At 47.0% G+C, this 22011-nt stretch overlaps 1 protein-coding gene across 1 annotated transcript in view; it reads left to right on the top strand.

The window, feature by feature from the left end:
• The first annotated feature begins 456 nt into the window (after positions 1–456).
• Positions 457–22011, top strand: part of SEC63 (SEC63 homolog, protein translocation regulator) — a 103265-nt gene continuing 81710 nt past the window's right edge. Inside the window, exon 1 of the mRNA XM_006258510.4 lies at positions 457–673. Coding sequence (XP_006258572.1) covers positions 550–673 — 124 coding nt within the window. The 5' untranslated portion in view covers positions 457–549. The remainder of the gene's footprint in view (positions 674–22011) is intronic.

The following is a 22011-nucleotide window of genomic DNA, read 5'->3' as shown; positions in this document are numbered from 1 at the left end:
GGCTTTGCATCATAAACCACTGGGCAGGGGCCTCTCCTGGCAGCCAGCCCCTGATCCGCCTCTGCCCCCGCACCTTCCTTGATGTCACTAGGCGGCCGAGAGAGGAATCCATTTTTCTCTCCTTCGGTGACGTCCAGTCCCGTCCAATTGTGCCGCCATCAGCGTTGCGTTACGTCATTACCGACCTTTCTTACGTCAAGCATCGGAAGGCTCGGACAGCTAAACACACAAGTGAAACACGCAACCTACCCCCCGCCTGGGCAGGCCGGGCCGCGGCGCACGCGCACGGGGCCCCGAAGCACCCATGCGCGTGCCCCGCCCGGCTTCAGCAGCGGGGTGACGTTGGCCGCGCGACCTCCGTGTTGCCCCGCGCTCGTGACATCACCGCCCAAGCCAATCAGGGCGCGGGCCGAGTGGCGTCACAATGGCTATGGTGGCTGCACAGTGACACGTCTCGCGGAGCTGCTCTCGCGGGATCCGCGGACGCGGCCTGGGCCCGCGTGAGCCAGCGCGGTAGGCCGGGCCCCGGCGGCTCGGCTCGGCGCGGCCATGGCGGGGCAGCAGTTCCAGTACGACGACAGCGGCAACACGTTCTTCTACTTCCTCACCAGCTTCGTGGGGCTCATCGTCATCCCCGCCACCTACTACCTGTGGCCGCGCGACCAGCACGCCGGTGAGCGGCTTCTCCGGGCTCTCCCCCACCCGGCCTCGGGCTCCCTCTTCCCTCTCGTCCGCCCGCCGTCCCTGCTGCGGACGGACCCCGCGCGAGGCGGCGGTGGCTGTTGGCGGCGTCGAACGTTGGGGGGCAGGGCGGCGACCGTTGGGCGTCTAACGTCCCGGGGGGCTGCGACCGTTGGGGGCGGGCGGCGGTGCGGAAGCCTCCCCTTCCCTCTCCCCCGCCGCCCTTGGAGCCCCAGCTCCCACCCACCCCACAGGGACCTGTTTGCCCTGTCAGGAGAGTTGGAAAGTTCCCCCTGGAGGCTTTGTCCCCTTCCTCCTTCTCTTGTGCTTCATCTTCCCCTCCCTTGCACCGTCTCCTGCGCCCCTAGTGTTTCCTGACTGAGGTGAAGCCAGACCAGGGGCAGGGGCCTGACCTGTCCTGCTCTCTCCCTGTAGGAGAGGGCAGGCATCTAGTTGGCACCATGCCTGGCGCACAAGCTCACGTACCACGCAGGCGACCTTGCAGCCACCCTCCCTTGAGAGAATGGGGGTGCGCGTGCCCCAGCAGTGTGGTGTTCGCTCTTCACGTCTCTCTGGCGGACCATTGGTCTGAAGCGCCAAGTTGGGGGGTGGCTTTTTGGATGAAAGCTGAGCAAACCCTGGCCCTAATCTGCTGGCTCAGGGCAGGTGTCACAGGGGGGCTAAGTTCTGGTGAGGAGCCAAAGCCTCCTACTAGCCTGGATGGCTGGGGACGATGCTCAGGGCATCTGTTCAGACTACCTCTTAGCAGGATTTCCCGGTGCCTCCAGCTAGCTTGTCTTTTCCAGGTTGGGATCTCGTACTTGCTGCTGGAAAGGCAGATCTGTTCCTTCTCACTACTTCGTGGCTTTGTGGTTGTTATCAGAGGTGGCGGTTTCCGGTGCTGAACACTTTCTGTAATCTGTTGATTTTTGTGGGAGATGCAGGGGAGGAAAGGTCTTTGCTACTGCACCCTTCCCTAAGGCCTTGTGCGTTTTTTCTCTTGGAGGAGCAGGGAGGGACGTCTTTTTCATCTTTGAATAACTTCCCTGTCTCTCAATATTCCCAAGAAGCAGTTGCTTACAAATGCCAGGACTATTCTTGAGTTTCATAGGGACTATGCAGGAAGAAATAGTGAAAATGTCACACTTGTTGCTTCATAAAGCTATGAAGTAGCAGCAGAGGCAACAGAAACCTTGTCTTACTCGGGCAGAACTTGGCTGTGCAGCTACTCCTTACTTAGTTTCATAGTTGTAGGGTCGGAAGGGACCTGAGCAGATCATGAAGTCTGACCCCCTGCCATGGGCAGGAAAGAGTGCTGGGGTCAAACGACCCTGGCTAGGTGATTGTCTAGCCTCCTTTTGAAGACCCCCAGGGTAGGAGCCAGCACCATTTCCCTTGGAAGTTGGTTCCGGCTCCTAGCCGCCCTGACTGTGAAGTAGTGCCTTCTGATGTCTCGCCTGAATCTACTCTCAGACAATTTATGGTTGAGGCAACATTAGTCAAGAGGGAAGGACTGAATGATAGCTGTGAGTAGGAAAAAGAAAAAGTTGAAACTCAAGAGGTTAGGATACTACCTACGTATGTGGAGCAATAGATAGGGAAGAACTGAAGATGTCATTACATTATGGGCTTAACAGACAAAGAAGATGGTGAAGTTCTCAACAATAACTGAAAATAGGAGGTGTGGGGAATGCCTTCATGGGGCATTCACAGTATAAGGCTCCCTAGTGACTAGGTCATTTGCTTATAGATTCATAGATGCATCTGTGTTATGGTTGGAAGGGACCTCAATAGATCATCGAGTCCAACCCCCTGCACAGGCAGGAAAGAGAACTGGGTTCAGATGACCCCAGCCAGATGCCTATCTAACCTCCTCTTGAAAACCCCCAGAGTAGGGGAGAGCACCACCTCCCTTGGGAGCCCATTCCAGATTTTGCCCACTCTAACTGTGAAGAAGTTCTTCCTAATGTCCAGTCTAAATCTGCTCTCTGCTAGCTTATGGCCATTATTTCTTGTGACCCCCAGGGGTGCCTTGGTGAGTAGAGCCTCACCAATTCCCTTCTGGTGAATTTATAGGCAGCCACAAGGTCACCTCTTAACCTTCTCTTGCAGAGGCTGAAGAGGTCCAGATACCCTAGTCTCTCCTCGTAGGGCTTGGCTGCAAGCCCTTAACCATATGAGTGGCCCTTCTCTGGACCCTCTCCAGGTTATCCACATCCCTCTTGAAGCGTGGCCCCGAAAACTGGACGCAGTATTCCAGTATAACGTCATAGTTACGAAAAATGCGACTTTAAGCAAATCCAATTACATCACAGTAGTTACCTACTAGCAGGTGGTGGCCAAACAACCTTATAACCGAACATTGCACGACTTTAAATGAGTATGTTCTCTAATAGATTAGCGAAACAACATTAACCGGGACAACGTTAAGTGAGGAGTACCTGTATTTGATTCTTCTATGAAAAGTTGTTGTTCTTGCAGCCAGCGTGAGTAGGAGCTGAGACCCAGGCCCTTGAAAGCGTTCAGGTGCTTGATACTTCTGTGGAGCTAGTCCTGACTCTTTCAAAAATGAAAGTTTAATTCGGGAATTAATATTTTGGGCTTCTCATTTGTTAGTGAATTTTTAAAAATGCTGGCTGGTTTTGAGCAGAGTGTGTCTGCACAAGAACTTTTAAACAGGGGTGAGTGACAGGGTTCAGTGTTGGACACTTTCTCTCTTTCGTCTTTTACTGTCACTGTCTTGCTTATGTGGGGAGGATGTCCTGTATGTAACATTCTTTTTTTTATTTATTTATTTTTTAAATCAAACATTATTGGGGTCATTTATAACAGTTTGTTAAATGGAAGACAAAATCTCTTGGTCTCATTTCCATATGAGCAGAGAAAGAGTTTGATACTGACTGGGGGAAGCAGAGAGCATGGTGGACAATTGGATAATTCCAATGTAGTGAAAATTCTTTGGCAGATACAGTCATAAAATCTGCATATATAATTTGATAGTGATCAAGTAGTATGCTCCAGCCACATTCCCATACTATATGTTCTGTCCAATATGAAAAAAACACCATGAAGTATTGTACAAACAGGATAGAAAATCAGTGGGCAGCTCTTGCTTTATTGTTTAGTTTCAATTGTTTGGGGGCTTTTTGAACTTTGATTCAGTCACAATTGTGGGCAACCTGTGACTATGCAAAAAACAAACCTCAACTTATGTTTTTCAAATAATTGTGTCAGTTTATTTGTGTGCCAGAACTTGTATTCATATGAATTACATACATGTAATCTGTAAACCAAAATGTTGCACTTTAAAAATGCTCCTTAGGTTAGCCTTCAGCACATTAATTTATGATGGTCACTCTGCTTTTAAACGTGAGAACCAAGGTTAAGCAATCAACACTTACTTTCTGCTATTAGATGTGCTTGGAAAATGGAGTTTGCATGACAATTGATTCTTCAAGGAAAAAAATGACTTCCACTACAGTCAACCTCACAGTCCTTTTTAGCACCTCAACTTTGATGTGTCAGTGTCTGAGATAAATGATTCCATAACAAGTCAGTGTGCGGGTCTGCTCAAACTTTAATTTTGTAGTAAATGTTTGTAGACTGAGATGAAAAGTCCATATTTCTTGCTGTCACAGTATAAACTGGCAACTAAATTGTGGAGCCCAAACCATTTTTATTGTGCTGCCTAACCATTTTGCTGGAAGCTCCAAATGTGAATATGTTGTTGCAATTTCTAAATAGTGGCAATCCATTAAGACAGCAGTGCCTCAATCCTCAGGCAAAATCCAGTTTGTAGAGCCATGTCCATGAGTTGGGAACTTTGGTGGTGGAAAAGCAGTGCAAGCTCCATGCAGCTGGATGCAGCCCTGCCTGAACCGTTGCCACAGGGTGGGATCGGGGCTGGGCCCACCCTGAATCAAGCTGGGCTGCTGCTTGAGGCCCTTCATCCCCCACTGCATGTTTGGATTGGGGCTGGGCTGCTCCTCCCTCCTGCGTGTCTGGGTCAGGGCTGCCCTGCTCCACTCATCCCCTTGCATCAGGATTGGGGCCAGGTTGACCCCTGTGCCCCTGCCTGTCTGGATTTGGGCTGCTCTGCCCCCTCCCTGCCATGACTCAGGGCTGGGCTACTGCCTTCCCTTCCCCCTGCCCCCATGCTTTCAGATAAGAGCTTGGCTGTTCCTGACCCCCCTGGGCAACTGGATTGGGGTTGGGCTGCATGCTGCACTGACCAAATTGAGTCCATTGGCCAGATGTGGCCCATGGACCGACCTGGCACTGCACATCCGGCCTGTGGAGTGAAAAGGCTGGGCACTGTTGCATTAAGGCACTTTCTTCATGCCCATGATATTTTAAGTAGCCTTTCAAATGTTCATCTCTCTTCTTAAACATGAAGACTGGTTGTCAGACTTTCATTGTAGATTTTAAGAGCAGGATGCCTTCTGACCCAAGCTAGGTCGGTCGGTCTGTCTGTCGACAGATATATACATACCTATATAGATAGACAATGGAACACCTGAAGTCTTACTTAAAACTAGTTTTAAATGGAAAACAAATATAGATTAGATTTCATATATAACCTATGTGAGACACTGGCATAGGTTATACAATTTCCAGCTGCTTCCCCTCCCTCCCAGTCTTAGTGCAAGGCTGTGTTTTTAAGTTGTTTTGTACAAAGCCCTATGAAGTGTCATTGCAGCTATCTGTTTGCACTGTTCTCACTTCAGTAATAATTCTGTTTTCTGATGCCTCTTTCTTTACTTACAATCAGGAATTGGTTTGATGAGATGAGTCTAAAAGAAAAATTCCTTCTTTCTTACTGTTCCCTTTCCCTTAATGATCATTGTGGAGACTGCAAGGCTGTTTTAAAGGGTGAACTATTTTGGTTGTATATTTTGTCAGTTTTATAATGATAACTTAAAATGCTAGCTAAATACGTCCCTCTGTACTTAAGTGTCAAGCAATGTAATTTACATAGAAACAACTCTAAAACAAGAAAATAGTTGTTGCAGATCGTACTTATGATTTGAAAGCAAGCTAAATAAGGTGATGATTAAAAATTTGGTTCTGATGCAACCCTAGAAAATGTTTTATCCTGGAAAGGTAGATAAAATGACTTTTCAAAATACTGAAAACTTACAATAAAGGTAGAATATAGTGTTTTCCCCTGGCCCTTTTGGGGTAGGAGGGAAGATTTGAGCATCCATAAGTCCCTCATTGATTTTGTTTTGAACCATTTTGATGCGTAGGTTTAGGTTTGGGTTAAGCCTCAAAATCCAGGAAGGAAATGGACAGCTAGAGGTGAATAAGCTTAGTTGGCTAGTATGCTGGCTGTCTGTCTGCAATGCTGACGTGGTGTTTACTGTACTTAGCGTGTTCTTTGTGAGACTGGTGTTTATACATTATATAGCTGTTAAACCAAAATCTGATGTGACTATAGACTTTCTACCTGTGCTTTCATGGGGCTTATGATACAGTAGGCTGCCATGCAAATAATTTGCCTGTGCTAGGTATGCCCAGTGCTCAAAATACATCACAAAATCAGTGAAAAGCATAAGGTTCCTGTGCTGAATCTTCTTAGTTTAACTTGGTGAAAATTGTATATGAGAATACAGTTCATCTACCAAGTGTAGTAGGGAGGTAAATGTAAACGGAGGATATTTGCAAGCTAAAACACCATGTCCAGAATAAGGAGACTAGTTGGTTGTTGAGGCTGTTCCACTCAGAGAGAGTGTCTAATGCTTAGCAAAGTACATGAGCCATAGTATACGCGCGTGCGCACACACATACACATACACACACACACACACACACACACTATTTTTTTTTTTAATGTATAATATGTGTTCATATAAAATGGGGAATGAGCAGGAATCCTGGTTTCCTTTGTTTAAAAATCACAAATTCTCTGATTTAAAAATTGCAGATTCTCTGATTTTAGAACATCAAATCTGAGTTTTTCTATGTTTAAAATGAAATGCCATATATATTACACACACACACACACACACACACACACACACACAGATATATACATACATACATACATGTGTGTGTGTGTACTAGGAAAGGGGTAGGGGTGCACTGATAGGGATTTTGGAGGCTGATACCAATAGCCGATATTTAAGGAGGCAAATCGGCTGATCCTAATTTGATTTCTGATACAGCTGCCTCTAGCTGGTAAGTCCAGTGTGGTGGGAGGGGAGTGGGGGTGGTAGATCAACACACCCTGCAGTGAAGAATGGGGCAGGGGCAGGTGTTTTTCCCAGCTGCAGCCCTGGCTCTTCCTGGCACTTGGGTAGAGGCAGGGCATTGAGACGGGGCTGTGGCTGGGAGCGGAGCAGCCCCCCCGCCCGCCTGGGCAGCACCTGCCCCTTCCCCCTCCCTCATCTTGGGGGGCATTGATTTGACACCCCTTCCCTCCCCTTCCACCACACTGGACTTACCAGCTGGAGGCAGCTCTCCAGGCTGCTGGCTGTGCTCCTTGCTGCTTGAGTGCTGCGCTGTGGCTGTGCCCAGCACAGGCATTTATTGGCCAAATTATCCGCCCCATTGGGCCAATACCCAATACAGCCAGTTTTCTTTGTCGGTACCGATCCGATGTCAGACCAATGTATTGGTGCACCTCTAGAAAGAGGAGAGGGGGTGATTGCAGATTGAACATCTCCTGAAATACATTCTAGTGATGGAAATTTTCCACCTTTAGAAGTGAATGTCTGTACCTGGCCATGATGATCTATCCCTATTTGGATTTGACTTCCCGGGTCGAGCTCCATCAGATAGTCCATGCTGCCTTTAATTATAGAGACTAATTTCATTCTTTTCATACCATTCTCATTGTCTTTGTCTTGCTTGCTACCACGTGATGGGTGACATGAAATTGGACTTACTCATTTTTGCCTCATTTTGCAACATTTAAACCTTTGTGTGATTTAAACTTTTTTATTCTTTCCTTTTTAAATGTAACCTTTGGTAAATGTCAGAAATTCCAAAGCCTAGGATGTATAAGGCTAAAAAATTAAATGTTATTTTTTTTGTCAAAAGTTTTGACAACCAGATCATCTGAATTAAACAATTAAATTTCTTCAGTTTAAGCAGTTTGTTAGTTTGACTGCAACAGGGCAGTATATTATACATTATAAGAGTACAATTTTATATATCATTGGGCATTATTGTGTTAGTCATAAACATATCTGAAAAAGCAGAGAAGCTGCCTGAGAGATGTATTTTTTTACCAGACATTATTGAATTCATATTTGTTCTATAATTAAGACCTCATAAACAATGTTGTTGTACTTGTTTTAAAGCTATTAAAACTGTACTTTCTTTGAAAAATGTGCCTGTTTTCATGGAGTCTTTGTTAAAATGCTTTAATGTTATTACTAACATCATGGCTGCCTAGTGGTAAAATCAAATTAATAATCCTATATTGTAGGGGTGCACTGATAGAGATTTTTGGGGCCAGTACCGATATCCAGTTTTTAAGGAGGCATATCGGCCAATACTGATCAGATTTCCAGTACAGCTGAGTGGACCTGTTAAGTCTGTTGTGGTGGAAGGGGAAGGGGGAGGGAAGCAGGGGGGCAGATCAAGGGCCCTGTGGTGAGGGAGGAGTGAGGCTGGGGCAAGTGCTGCCCAGCTGGGGCAGGGCAGGCACGGGATGGAGCCACGGCTTGTGTGGGGGAGGGTGGCTTCTGCTGCTGTGCGTACATGGGAGGGGGGCATGTGCCCCCAGATCTGGGTGGGGTGGGGCAGGGTGGGCTACAGCTGCGGGCTGGGGCTGGGGGCAGGGCTGCGCCGGGCTGTGTTTGGGGTGGGCAGCAGTGGCACTGGGAGGGGGGCTACAAGGGGAGGCTGCAGCCTCCCAAAATTCACCGTAGCTCCCTCCCAGTGCTGCTGCTGCCTGCCCCAAGTACAGCCCCAGCCCAACCCCACCCCCTCGTGCTGTGAAGTCTTGGTTACAGCTATAGCCCAACTTGCCTGCGCCCTGCACGGATCTGAGGGCACGTGGCCCCTGCACTCCCGGGGTGCACACAGTGGCAGGAGCCCCCCCCCCCCCCCCCCAACGAGCCATGGCTCTGTCCTGAACCTGTCCCAGCTGGGCAGCTCTTGCCCCAGCCCCTACCCCACACCCTTCCTCACTGCCAGGAGCGTTGATCCGCCCCCTCCATGCCCCTTCCACCACAACAGACTTACCAGCTGCACACAGCTGTCCACACTGCTGGGCTGTGCTCTTGGCTGCCTGCGTGCTGCGCTGCAGCTGCACGCATGCCCGGGCATTTATCAGCCAAATTATCAGCTTCATCAGGCTGACTTCCAATAAACAAAATTGAGCGTATATCGGTGCCGGTTTGATATTGGACCAATGTATCGGTGCACCTCTGCTATATTGTACGGAACAGTTTAGCAGTTTCTATAATTATGAGTAGTTTGGACAATTCTGAGGCTCTTTATTGCAAGGAAAGAGGAGCCATTACATATGTACATGAGAAATAATTCAGCTTTTGGAAATTGTTCCTGGAATAAAGACATTTTCAAGTTTCTGAAGAACAGAGGTTTAAAGCAGTTACATTCAGATACAGATACGCCTGTTTACGACTTCTGTGCTAGTAAATATCACTGACATACAATTTGATTCTTAAACCACAATGAACAAGTGGTTCCATAACAGTGATAGTTCAAGGGCTATCAACATTAAAACTCTGAATAGAGCTGTCAATTTTTATTAGATAAGGTATGCATTGCTTTGTGGGTTAGATTCCTTTGTCTGATCTTGTACTACTTATTTTAGAAGCTCTGTAGAGAAAATGCACTTGGTTTCTGAAAAATGCTTTGTTCAGTTTTGATCAGGTTAGTAGAATTTTATAAAGTGGTCCCCACCTTGCTGTATGAAGCTGAGACATGGACAATGTATGGGAGACATCTAACGTTGTTGGAGAAGTACCATCAGTGCTGCCTGCAGAAGGTCCTCCAAATCCTGTGGGAAGACGGGTGCACCAACATTAGTGTCCTCTGGCAAGCATGAGTGTTGAGGCGATTATCATCTGACGTCAACTTTGTTGGGCCGGCTGTGTCATCCACATGTCTGATTACAGAGTCCTGAAGGAAGTTTTATTCTCCCAGCTCAGCCAAGACGCATATACACTCGAGGAGGGCAGAGAAAGTGCTTCGGGGATATCCTCAAGGCCGCTTTAAAAAAATGCACCATTGATGTCAACTCATGGGAGCCTGTGGTTCAGAATTGCCTCAAATGGACGGAGAGTCTGTTGTACGTTGTTGGGGGTGCGTATTATAAGCTGCCGCCTGTTTCCCCACCCCCACCTGCCCCATGCCCTGAGTGAGCTGTTGGGGAAACTGGATAGTATCGCCACTACCAACCTTAGATGTTCCTCTTTCCTGCCACATCTTGATGTATATTTTTAATTATTGGGAGTTGGGTACAGGTTGAGTGACGATTCTGCTTGGTCTTCAGCCTTGCTTTGTCAGGCTCCTTCTCCCCTTATACTCCACTCTTACCACATCCAGTTGGATGATCCAGTCAGGGTCTTGATCTTGTGTCAACCGGCTATACTGCTGGCAGTAAATTGCTGGCTTATTGAATGGGTTCAGATCAAGTCAGCTAGGCTTCATAAGGCCATCAACTTGAATCAGTTCATTACAGGCTCATGGATCAACCAAATTAGATCAGTTCATTTAAGGGTCCATAAAACAGTCAACTTAATTCATCCCCAATTGAGGGGTCGATCAATTTGGATCAGTTCATCTAAGGTCCATAGGACAATCAACTTAAATCCTTCCCAGGTTCATAAATCACTCAATTTGGATCAGTTTGGCAGAGGTCCATAAAACAATCAACTTAAATCAATTCATACCCCATTGTGGGGCCTGGGCCAAATTGCATTGTTCCCTCAGAGGACAAATGACCCTTCCCCAACATCAGTTCCATCCCAGCTTGGTTCCTCAGGGCCAGGACCCAGAGGGTTCTTGCAAGGAGGGAACTCCCCTCCTGCTCCCTTCCCCAGCACAGTGAGAGGAAAAAGTAAAACCTCAACAAAGAACATGTACCAAAAAAAACCCAACAAAAAGGGGCTGGTCCCTTAGCAATCCCAGCCCCACTCAGTGGCAGCCTGCTCTCTCTGTCTCTCTGCCAGCTTCTTGCCTTCATCTTCACTGCTCCAGTCTTCTGTTCCCTGGTGCTGTCTCTCCAGGGCTTTGTCAGTGGTCTTCCAACCACCCTGGCTAACAGGCTCACTCTCTGCATTCATGGACAGCTGTTGGACACTGCTGACTGGCAAGGTCTTTGGCGTTCACTGTCCTAATCTGCCATGATCCCTGTTTGGCTGCCCCTCTCTGGGGCTGGAAATACCTGTGCTCACTCCACCAATCTGGAGGGAGTACATGCTGCAGGAGCATGGTGGCACACTTCCTGCTCCAGTGAGGCTCTTCTCTGTATGGTGAGTGTTTCAAGTTTTCCTGGGGTTTTTCTCCAGCCCTGCTCTCTCCCTTCACACATCCCGTCCCTCAAGACACCAGTTGGTGCTTTTTTCATATCGCCTGTCAGGGTTGTCATGGATAGTGAGGCCTGCTTTTTGTGTAGTACATGACTCTATTGTGGCTCCTGGTGACATCGTGACAAGAAGCCTGCTACTACGTTTAACTTTCCAGGTCTGTATTCAACAAAGAACTGAAAAAGTTACAGCGCCAAAGCCCAAAGCATTATACAGCATTCAGTCTTGGCCGATCTGCAAGAGAATATTGAAGAAAAAGATTTTATGGAAGTCTGCTGTATAGACTTTTCTCCTTTTCCAAATGATATTTGAATCATCTATTTCTGCAGTCTGTAATGCACAAATTCATCTCTAGGCATTTTTCATAAGATAATATAAGGAGCCATATAGAAAGAGACTAGGGAAGTGACTTGCTCTTACTTGAAAAATATGAAGGCTTACATGTTGTTCCTTGGTGACCTGATAGACTGTTAATAATGCCTTTTTTTTTTTTGTCAATCGCTGGAAATCTTGCTGTTGAATAAATGATGTTACACTGATTTTAAATTGTAGTTAACTTTACTTGCTTGGAATAGCGTAGATAAGGAGCTGCTTTTAGTAAGGCCTGTTGTCACTCTGCACCTGTCAGCATTGACATTTACAGGGAAGAAGTTGGCCTATGACCTGCTGACTACAGATTTGTCCATTAGTCTGAAATAGTGTGTTGGTATTAATATGTTCAAGGGGCACATTGAACATTTTGTAAGTGGGTCAGTCTTATAAAAATGAAATGCAGTTGAGAGAGAGAGTGTATGTGTGCATATGCCTGATACATCTTACATGCAATGAAAAGCGTAGCAGGTGATTACTACACTTGCTCTGCACCACCTTGCCTGCTTTTCTCTTTTCTCTCCCCTCCCTCCCCCCATTCCTGTGGCATTAAAAGCCCACGTATACATGCACAAAAAGGAGTATGCACGAGCACTGCAAGTGTGTTCGTGTGTTAATCTCTATCTTGATTCTTTTCCAGCTTGATGCCCTTTCCTAGCGACTTGGTTTAATGGAAGTGTGTGGAAAATCAGGTTGTCATTTTCCATAGCTCTCCTTCACCTTTCCTGTCTCCAGAAGGACATTTGGTCCATGTCACTGCTCTAATAAAGACTACTTCATTGATTTTTCAGTCTTAAAAGGCAGTTTTGTTTTGATTCGTACTCTGCTGTTCTGAATAAAAGCTCACAGTGGCTTATAATAAGAAAACAATATCCTACAAACAGGAGAGCAACAGGAGAACAAAACATATTAAAGGGAACCTAGAATACCAAGATAAAACAGGGACCTCCTAAACATCATCTTATCCTATTTTTCTTGGTTAAACTTACCCAGATATACCTGAACAGACATTTGAATGCTGCTGCCCTGAAGAGCAGAGAGCTTGCAGGGGCAGTGCTGTGCAGCCAGGGGGCCCCTGTGCGAATGTCTCAGCATGCAACATAGGAATTTTTTTTGTAGGTTTTGTAGGAATTGTTGCTAACTGGATTATTAAGGTCATTAAGAAAATGGGCAAATAGCAAAGTATTATATGTGGAAAGATAGGAGAAGAGTATCAAAGAGATAACAGTACTGAATAACTCTACCTTTACAGGACAGTGGGGCCAGAATCATTAACGAACTTCTGTGAACTGAAACAGAGTTAAAGGGCTTCCCAATACATGCATTTAACTGTGAAAGATGTTTGCGTGTGAATGTACAGTTTCTACTAGCTATTCCTTACTCCCTACATAGGTGTTCTCAGTGCACAGGGAGGGACCATGAGGAAGGAAATGTACTTCAGTTTCAGCGAAGATTCTCTGAAGGACACTGCCCCTAAGCAAATACTCTTGCTCAATACAGATTCTGAGGAAAAGAAAGCATTCAGGTGTGTGTTGTTTTCCCACAGATCTGCAAGTCTCTTTTGCTATCTAAGGGCTCAAGGTATAGGTTGAAGAAGTTCCTTTGAAAAGCCAGTGTTTCTCACTTTATCTATTATTTGAGCCTATTACATTACAACCTATAGTGCCAACAGTGTTGCACTCTGAAAGCATGCACAAGCTACTGTGGAAGTTTCAGCTCTGGTCTCGGGACCAAGGACGGTTGGACTGCAGGTCCCGCATCTCAAGGAGAGATGCCAGACAGGAAGCCTTCACAGTTGTAGCGTACCCAAGAGTGTCTGGGCATTATTCGAACCTTGTTGCTTTGAAAGAGGTTTGAATAAGGTTCTTTATTATGTGCAAAACCAGTTTTAATTGGATGTCAAAATGCCATATAGTAAGTTTTATTAAGCTTAAATTTCTTCTGTCCTACTATATCTTTCAATTAGTTTTGAATATCTGAATCAACCAGGAAGAAAAAATCCTTTTATTATGAAACTTCTCATCTGCGCAAGATGGTATATACCATTCTGAAGGGTAGTTTTTCATAAAAAGAAGTTTTAAATAAAGGAGAGAAAATTTGCTAGAATCCTTTTCATTAGGACCAATACTCAATAGTATAAGTGCTTAAAAAAGATATATGACTGCATTTCTTCATTTTAGTAGGAATACAAGTACCACCTAAGTCTTTGCTCCTATTATAAAGAACTTTTTTTTTTTTAAACAAAAAAACCCCTGTGAGACAGTACATTTCTTTTTAAATTACTCTGAAGACATCTGCACAAAAATAACAGATCATTAAAGTTGCTAATTTTGTGCAACAGGATAGAGTCAGATTTTAGGAAGAGATAGAGGCCACGTACAGACATTCAGTTTCTTTTGGGAAAGTTGCTGTTCCCCCAGAAGATGCCATGAATGTACAGATGTTCAGCATTTTTCTTCCAAAGCAAAATAACCCAGGATAGACAGGGTTAAATCACTCCCAGGAAAGTTTCTCCTGGGAGAGCAAAAGTCTCTACGTATTCTCTTCTGAAAAAAGCCACACCACAGTACTCCAGCATTGTAAGGTGCTTTGCTTTCCTCCCCACCCATCCAAGAGACTGTTGCTCACTGGACACTACTGCTCCAGCCAAACAGTCAGCTGCTGAATGAGACCAATAATTTTTTGGGAAATATATTTAAAGTTTATTGCACTACAGAAGTTCTAGTATTACTGCTTATGTACATCAATACATCTAAATGACCCTCAAGTTTGTCTAAGTGACACACCAATCAGTGTACTAGAACTTATGTATTGATAATAGGGATGTGAAAGGTTCAACTTTTAAACAATAAATATATTTATATTGGTAATGCATTACCGGTTAATGTTTAGCATGGGGTACAGTCCAGCAAGGAAGGGAAGTGACACGGTGCCTCAGGAATAGGAGGGCACCAGGGAAGGCAGGTAGGCGTGAAATGGTGGGTAGGAGTGAAGATTAAAACCCGAACTGATAATATCTTTTAAATGTGAAGCAGCTTTCCTTCAAAACCCAACAGTCTTGAGCATTGTGTGCCCTGTATACAGGGTTGTATTTTGGTCCAGCATAATCTTTGGGGGCAATTACTAGATGCTAGATGTTTTCTATCCTCCCCTTGCCCCTCCCTTGCCTCTGACATGCAAAGGGTGCAGAAGGCTAAACTATCCGTCAGATTCTTCTTGCCATTCATGCAGATGAAACAGGACTACTGTAATATCCTTTTACCCTACATCACCACCACCATGCCACTTTTCTTGCTTTACTTGCTCCCTTGCTATTTTAACTATTATTTAACAGAAATTATATATATATTTTTTTAAAGTCTAGGGGACAGTCCATGGTACTGAGAATTAGTCACCCTGGCTAAAAGAAGCCGTGGGTTCAAAACTTATCCATCTTCGTGATGCAGCCCACTGATGGACAGTCTTGGTGTCCGTCTCCCTTAAGGAGTGGTACTTACCTGATAGATGTTTAATTTATCACTCCTTCCCTAAAAGGATGCAAAAGTGAGAAACTTGTTGGTCTTGGCTGTACTGCTTTTTGTTAGAGGTGGACTGATGCATTGGTCCATATTGGCATTGACTTTTTTGGCTGATGTGGCCAATAATGTTGCTGATAAATGCCACGTGCATGTGTGCAGCTGCAGCATGTATGCAGCTAGGAGTGCAGCGTCTGGCTAGTAAGTTGGGGGGGGAGGGAAGGGAAGGGAAAGCAAAGGGGTCTGGGGGGGCAGACTGAGGCCCCCATGGTGAGGGAGAGAGTGGGGCTGGCGCTGGGCAGGGGCAGACGCTACACAGCTGGGGCAAGGCGGGCCGGGCTGTGGAGCGGAGCCATGAGTGGCTTGTCTGGGGAGCACAGGGTGGCTTTGGCCAGTGTGTGCACCACTAAGGCAGGCATGGGTGGGGTGTGCCCCCTGGCTCTGTGTGGGGTGAGCGCAGGCTGGGGCTGGGGGCGGTGCCAGGCTCTTCCTGGTGGGGGGGCTGGGTCAGGGCTGTGTGTGGGGTTGGCGGCAGCAGCAGCAGCACTGGGAAGGGGGCTTTTGGGGGTCCTATGGCAAATTTTATGGTGGCTGTACCTCCCCCCCCCCCCCCCCCCCATAGTCCCCTTCCCAGTACTGCTGCTGCCCACCCCGCATGCAGGCCCAGCCCAGCCCCTGCCGGGAAAAGCCTAGCACTACTCCTGCCCCCAGCTGGCAGCCCACCATCACCCTGCACTGATCCAGGTGGCACATACCCCCATGCCTGCCTCGGGGGTGCATGCAGTGGCAGGAGCCGCTCCCCCTCCCTGCACCCCCTGGATGAGCCACTCATACCCTGCCCCGCCCTGGCTGTGTAGCACCAGCCCCACTCCCTCCCTCACCATGGGGGGCCTTGGTCTGCCCCTTCCACCCCAACAGACATAACGGCTGGATGCTGCTATCCAGCTGGAAGCTGCTGGGCTGCATATCAACAATCAGATCAGTATTGGCTGATATGGCTTGTTAAAAATTGGCCATTGGTATTGGCCTGTGAAGGACCAAAGGATACTCACCTCAGATGTTCCCTCAGCCATGGGCAGGAGCCTGCCCAGATTAGGACCTCAACGCTACGGCGGGAGCTCCTGGTTTGCCCCAGCCTGGCTTTAGCACCTAGGCAGGTGAGGCGGATTGATGCGGATCCACAGCTGGAGCAATATCGGGGGCTTTGGGCAGCCCGTGTTAAAAGAGTGGAAGAAGAAAAGAAGAAGAATGTCATGGCGGGGTCCTTCAGGAGGGCCGTGATCTCCTTAAGGCCCTCTCTCCGTGCCATTCCGGCCCAAGGGCACCCTCGATTCTCGCCCACCATGTCTTTGCTGTTTAGTATATGTTAGGAGGCTGCCTTACGACTCCCTGGGCATGGATAGCTGGGACCTCTGTCCCCATGTGTTCCCGGACCCCCTGGGGGTCTCCCGGTATGATGGGTGCTCCCCAGGCACCCTAGCCTTATGGGCTACACGTGGCTCCTACCAACCCCTAATACCACGCCCCAAGCCTTGCTGATGTTCTGGACATTGTCCTGTCACAAATCAACTTGCCCGCTAACCTCGGGCCTACTCCGTACGCTCTATGGAAGCGCCCCCTCCTGGGCTCCCCCTCCCTGTGCCCACTCCGGGCTCTCTCTAGTATACTGCCCCTCTCTTGGGGCTCTCGAGGCCGACTTTAGGCCTTCTCTAAAGTGTCGTCCCTTTCAGGGACCTTTATCCACTCTGGGACTTCGTATCGAGCCCTACGGTCTCTTAGGCCCACCGCACTGCTAACCTCACTTCTCCGGGCGCACCGTGCTGCTATCCCCTTTGCCGGGGACCACTGCCACACTTTGCCCTTCTCCTGGACTCTGTACTGCTAACCCCTTTTGTCGGGGTCCACCACAGCACCCTGCCCCTGTCTGAGGTCTATTGTAGCACTAGCCTACTACCAGGGCTTGCTACGCCCATCCTGAGCTTCGCAATAGTCCCCCTTTTCTGGGACTTGCTGTGCCCACGCTAGGGCTCCTCAACAATACCGCCCCCTATTTGGGGCTCTCTATGGCCACCCTGGGCTTCCTACTAAAATCGCCCCTCTCTCTGGGATTTGCTATGCCCACACTGGGCTCTTTAAATGCCCCTCTCTGGGCTGGGGTCTACACACCCCGCAAGTTGCGCCCTTACTGGCGTCGGGGTCCTCACACTCCTGTGAGCCCCCCTATGAGTACTGCGCCCTCACTGGCGCTAGGGCCCCACCCCACTGTGGGTCCCTTTATGAGGATAATGTGCCCTCTTGGCGCTAGGGCCCCACCTCTCTGGGGTCCCTATGAGGCCTCCTCCAACCCCTAATAGCCTCACCCAAACCACCGGTGTAATATCACAAACACAACTTCAAGCCTCCTGGCTATAACTCAAACACAACCCAAAGCCGCCTAGCTATAACTTAACATCATTGCTTAACTCCGCTCAAGCGGTACTTGCTGTTAGGCTTCTCTCCGCATCCTAACTCCAGGAGCCTCTGGCTGCTGGCAGGGAACTGCCAGCCTGGCCTTGACTCTAGGCTTTATAGGAGCCAGGCCCTGCCCCCTACAGGCAGCTGACTCTTATTAGTTGTCCTGGCAACCCACAGCTATACTCATTACCGCTGCTAGGGCTTTTCCCCAGCAGTTTTCCCCTCTCTAGGAGCGGGGCAGCGAGGTGCGCCGCGACAAAGAAGAAAAGAAAAAGGAAAGTAAAGAGTAAGATAAGATGGGTGGATGCTCCCGAGCTGCTGGCATGTTTGTTTTCGTTAACACTGATTGATCACCACAGGCTGCCAATTGAGCTGGGCGTGGCAGCGGTAAAAGGAAAAAGAAAAAGGATACATTGAGACTGTAAAGGGAAAACAAAACGCCGTCTGCCAGAGCGCCACAGGTCAGGCGTCAGGGGGAGGAAAGAAGCTATCACCCAGTAGAGAGAGAGAGAGGGAAGAAGGCGACACTCTCCCACATCTTATCTTTTCTTTTTGTGTTTGTTTACAGTGGCTTGTTATCGGCTGCGGGCTGCCTATCAAGCTGGGTGCGGCTGTAATCAGTAAGGGACGTAAAGGGGACTCCCCATCTGCCTGCAAGGGTGGAAGAGTCAGCCAGTGAGGCAACAAATTAAGCCAGGGGGACGCGCATCATAATAAAAATAAAAAGAGAGAGAGAAAGCAAGGAAGAACCTTTTTGCCTGGTCATTTCGTCATTCCCCTTGTTTTCTTTGTTTCCTTGACACGGAGCTCGGCACAGGCACCAATGGTCAGTCGTGGTGGAGGTGGGGTAGTCACCACCCCTCCCTTTCGTTAACAACTTCAGAAAATAAAAAAGTCATGGCAGGCAGGAAGAGAGAGAGTGCAAGTCCTCCACTCAGACTTACTGAGGGTTGTGGTGTCCCTGGAGAAGACCGGACATAAGGGTACGCACCCATACTTGGTGACTACCCGACATGGCCAAAAAAATCTCTATCGGTGCACCCCTACTTTTTGTGCCACTAAAAAGTAAGACCTGCCCTTTAACTTGTGCTCAATATGTATCAAAGAGAAAAAATTAGGCAGCGTATTTGACTCTAGAGTGGTTCTGAGCATGTACTTGGAGCTGCTCTTGGGTTTTCTGTTTTGGATGTGCTTCTTGGCATATGCTCAGGGCTGCTTTAAGCTTGCTACACTACCTAACTTCCAGGCAGTGGCACACCCTGAGTGGGTGTGAACAGAGATTGCTTCCTGACTGTATTCCCAGGCTCCTGTGGAGATGGAGAAGAAACAGTGATTGATTTTTTTTTTTTTAATTTTATTTTATTTTCCTTCAGTCTCAGACTTACAGCAGGTTTACCCAGGAGCATTCAGTGAGTCTTAGAACTTGAGCTACAAAGACTAACTAAATCTGTACTGGCATAGTCACTTAATTGACTGTTCCTGAGCTTGCTCTTCACCCAAGTATAGCTTTTCAGTCTCTCTAACAAATCAGCTACAAGTACCTCCACCCAGTTATAAAACGGGCTGGAAGGCACATTGTTCCCACAATGGAGAACCAGGTCTTCTTGTACTCACCAAAGGAGGCAAGACGCATGCTGTAACATTGAATAGTCTTATGCTGCTTCCAAAAGGCAGTTCATAACTTAGATGTATTGTCCTAATTTATTTGCACAGATTAGTTGCCAAGCACTCAGGATAATACATGAGATTGTTCTTTCTGTGGGTTTGATCTCAGTGTGCTTTGTACCAGTGACTTGAACACCAATTTTGTGCTACAGATGCCTGCAGCAAAAAAGGTGTTTACATCGGAGTATCAAAGATCTGATGTAGGGGCTGGTTACAGCCTGGGCAGCCACGTTATCTGGCCCCTGGTGCTGGGCCTGGGTCTTGAGTAGACTCGCACGATGTGTGCTGCATCTGTGGGGCCAGTCCGGGATGTTTTCCACATGCTGGATCCAGTGCCCACTCTGGCTGGCATGGGTGCTGCATGTGGCTGGTTTGTGGGTCCTGGACTGGCCAGAACTTTTGCCAAAAGCTTGGAGCTGATATATTGGGTGCTATATCAGGTGAGGTATTGCTAGTAGAGAGAGGGAGATATCAGTACTGTTGTGCAAGGCACCAGTGGCATGTCACTTGAAATTCTGTGTACAGTTTTAGTCATCTTGTTGAGCCCCAGCTCAAGTCTGGGATCGTGCCTGGTATGCAGAGGCCAATAAAGATACCAGGGGTGAAAGTACAAAGAAGGTTTATTGCTAGCAATAAAAGGTGCAAGCGGATTAATTTCACGTAACAAGCACACCAGATCACTACCACTAAGCATCTTTTATACAGGAGTTTTCAAGTTCTCACCAGCATATTTGTTTGCTGATTGGTTGTAAGGAGTGATGCAAGAAGTTCTTTACTGAGCATGTCTCTATACCTGTGTTTTAGCTATGTATCTCATTTACATACATGTATGTTTCATTAGCATACTTTTTCCCCACCTAGGGACGTGATTTTTAGTATTTTAATGAGCTCTTTCACCCAGTACTCTGATTCTGCTTTTGTTTTCAAGACCCCTTTATCTAAGACTGTCTCTTCCTTATCATTGCAGATGGGCATCCGTCATATAACGTTCTCCTCTGCTTTGTCTTGGGTAGTGTTTTCTAGGTCACTCCTTACAATTTTTGGTCAAGAAAGACTAATTTGAACTGAAACGGGTACGAAGAATGCCCCCAGGATTTTTAGATGCATTCTAGAACTTAACTGACAAGGAATCTGGTTGCTTCCTAGAAATACTTTGTGGGTTGGGGGGCAGGCAGGAAGGAAGAGCAAGATCCAAGATGGAAAACATCTGTTTAAATGAAAGGGTAATATCAGGACAAGAACAACTTGGCATCAATTGGTCATGAATAAACTTGGGCTCGAAAGTAAAAGGTTGTTTCCAGCCATCAGAGTGAGGTTCCGGATTAGCCTACCAAAAGAAGTTGTGGAGGCAAGAAAACCTCCTTCTAAGGTGGACCTTGATCAATTTATGAAATAGATTGTATGCTATGGTTGTCTTTTGTTAGCAGGGGATATTCCTAGTGATCTGGGTGGTCCCTTCTGTTTCTATGTGTTAGAATTGCAGGTGGACAAGGAGTGTTGCAGGGAAAGGTAATTTGCAGAGGCATCTGCCTAGTTCTGTTACTGTTGAGAGTGAAGAAAGGTCTTCACCTTTAGAGATGGTGAGGCTCAGAAGTGTCAACCAGGTCCTCCAGTGTAGTAGTTTAAACACCCGATGCTTAAGTGTCTTTGGAACTATTTCAGGATTCTGCTGTTAAGTATATTTTTGTGCATGTTCACAAGAACCCTTGAACCTTTTGTGCAGTTGTTCTTACAATACTAGGATGTACAGAGGGGTGAGGAGGATGGCCTTTACATATTAAAAGTGTGTCTTCTTATCCAGCTGTCTTTTTCTCAGTGCTGGTTACCTTTGAAACTGTGTGTGTGTAGATAATTGTTTCAATGGTGTCAAAAGCAGCTATTGTCTTTTCAGAACAGGCATTTTCGTGTAAGCTTCCACTTTTTTCAGACAATTGTGAACCATTCCTTACATGCTTTCTGCAGCTGTGAAATGATGAATGTGGATGAGAAAGTTGCACGGACTCTGTTAGTAATCTGAGTCATAGCCCAGATGCCTTGATTGTGAATTCCCTTTTCTCCATTCATGTCTATCTACGCTGTGCGAGTTGTTTCTTGCACCTTACAGCAGTTCAGGTATTGAACATGTTGAAAAGCAGCATGTAATTGCTGAATCCTCAGTATAGCATAAACATGAATTAAATCATGGATTTCTTTCTGTACTGGATTACATGGAATACCTGTATTAAATATGGAGTGGGAGAAGAGTGAGACATTTCAACAGTGGGTGTTGGTATATGTCATGAAAATGAACTGGGCATTTTAATGCAGGAGTGAGCAATTATTTTGGCTGAAGGGCTGTTTAATGAGTTCTGGTGAGTAGTTGAGGGCTGCGAGCATAGCCCCAGGTCACCATTTTGGGACCAGGAGTCCCACTCCCTGGCCTTTGCTACTGGAAGTCCCTCCCCTTGCCCCTGAAAGTACTCCTTTTGGGAGGGGATTTGACATCTTGGAACTGGAAAAACACCAAATTGTATACTAAAAATCAAACATCTATACTAACATATTTTAATTTTATTTCAAAAAATATTTTGTCCTGATTTGTGTTTGAGTCATGTATATAGAGGTGATTGCATAATTGCTCTAAATGAAGTCTTACTCCTGTATTTTTTGGAGGGGTATGGGCACGTGGGTATGGGGTTTATGGGGGGACTGTGGGGATATGTTGTAGGGTTTGTGGGGGTGTGTGGGTATGGCGTTTGTGGGGTTGTGGGTGTGTTTGTATGTAAGGTATAGAGGAAGGTGTGGGGGTATGTATTAATTTGAGGTGTCGGAGGGTGTGT

Source organism: Alligator mississippiensis, chromosome 1, assembly GCF_030867095.1.
Source record: "Alligator mississippiensis isolate rAllMis1 chromosome 1, rAllMis1, whole genome shotgun sequence".
NCBI lineage: Eukaryota > Metazoa > Chordata > Crocodylia > Alligatoridae > Alligator > Alligator mississippiensis.
The sequence above is the reverse complement of the archived record's forward strand: the minus strand, read 5'-3'. Positions and strand labels throughout refer to the sequence as shown.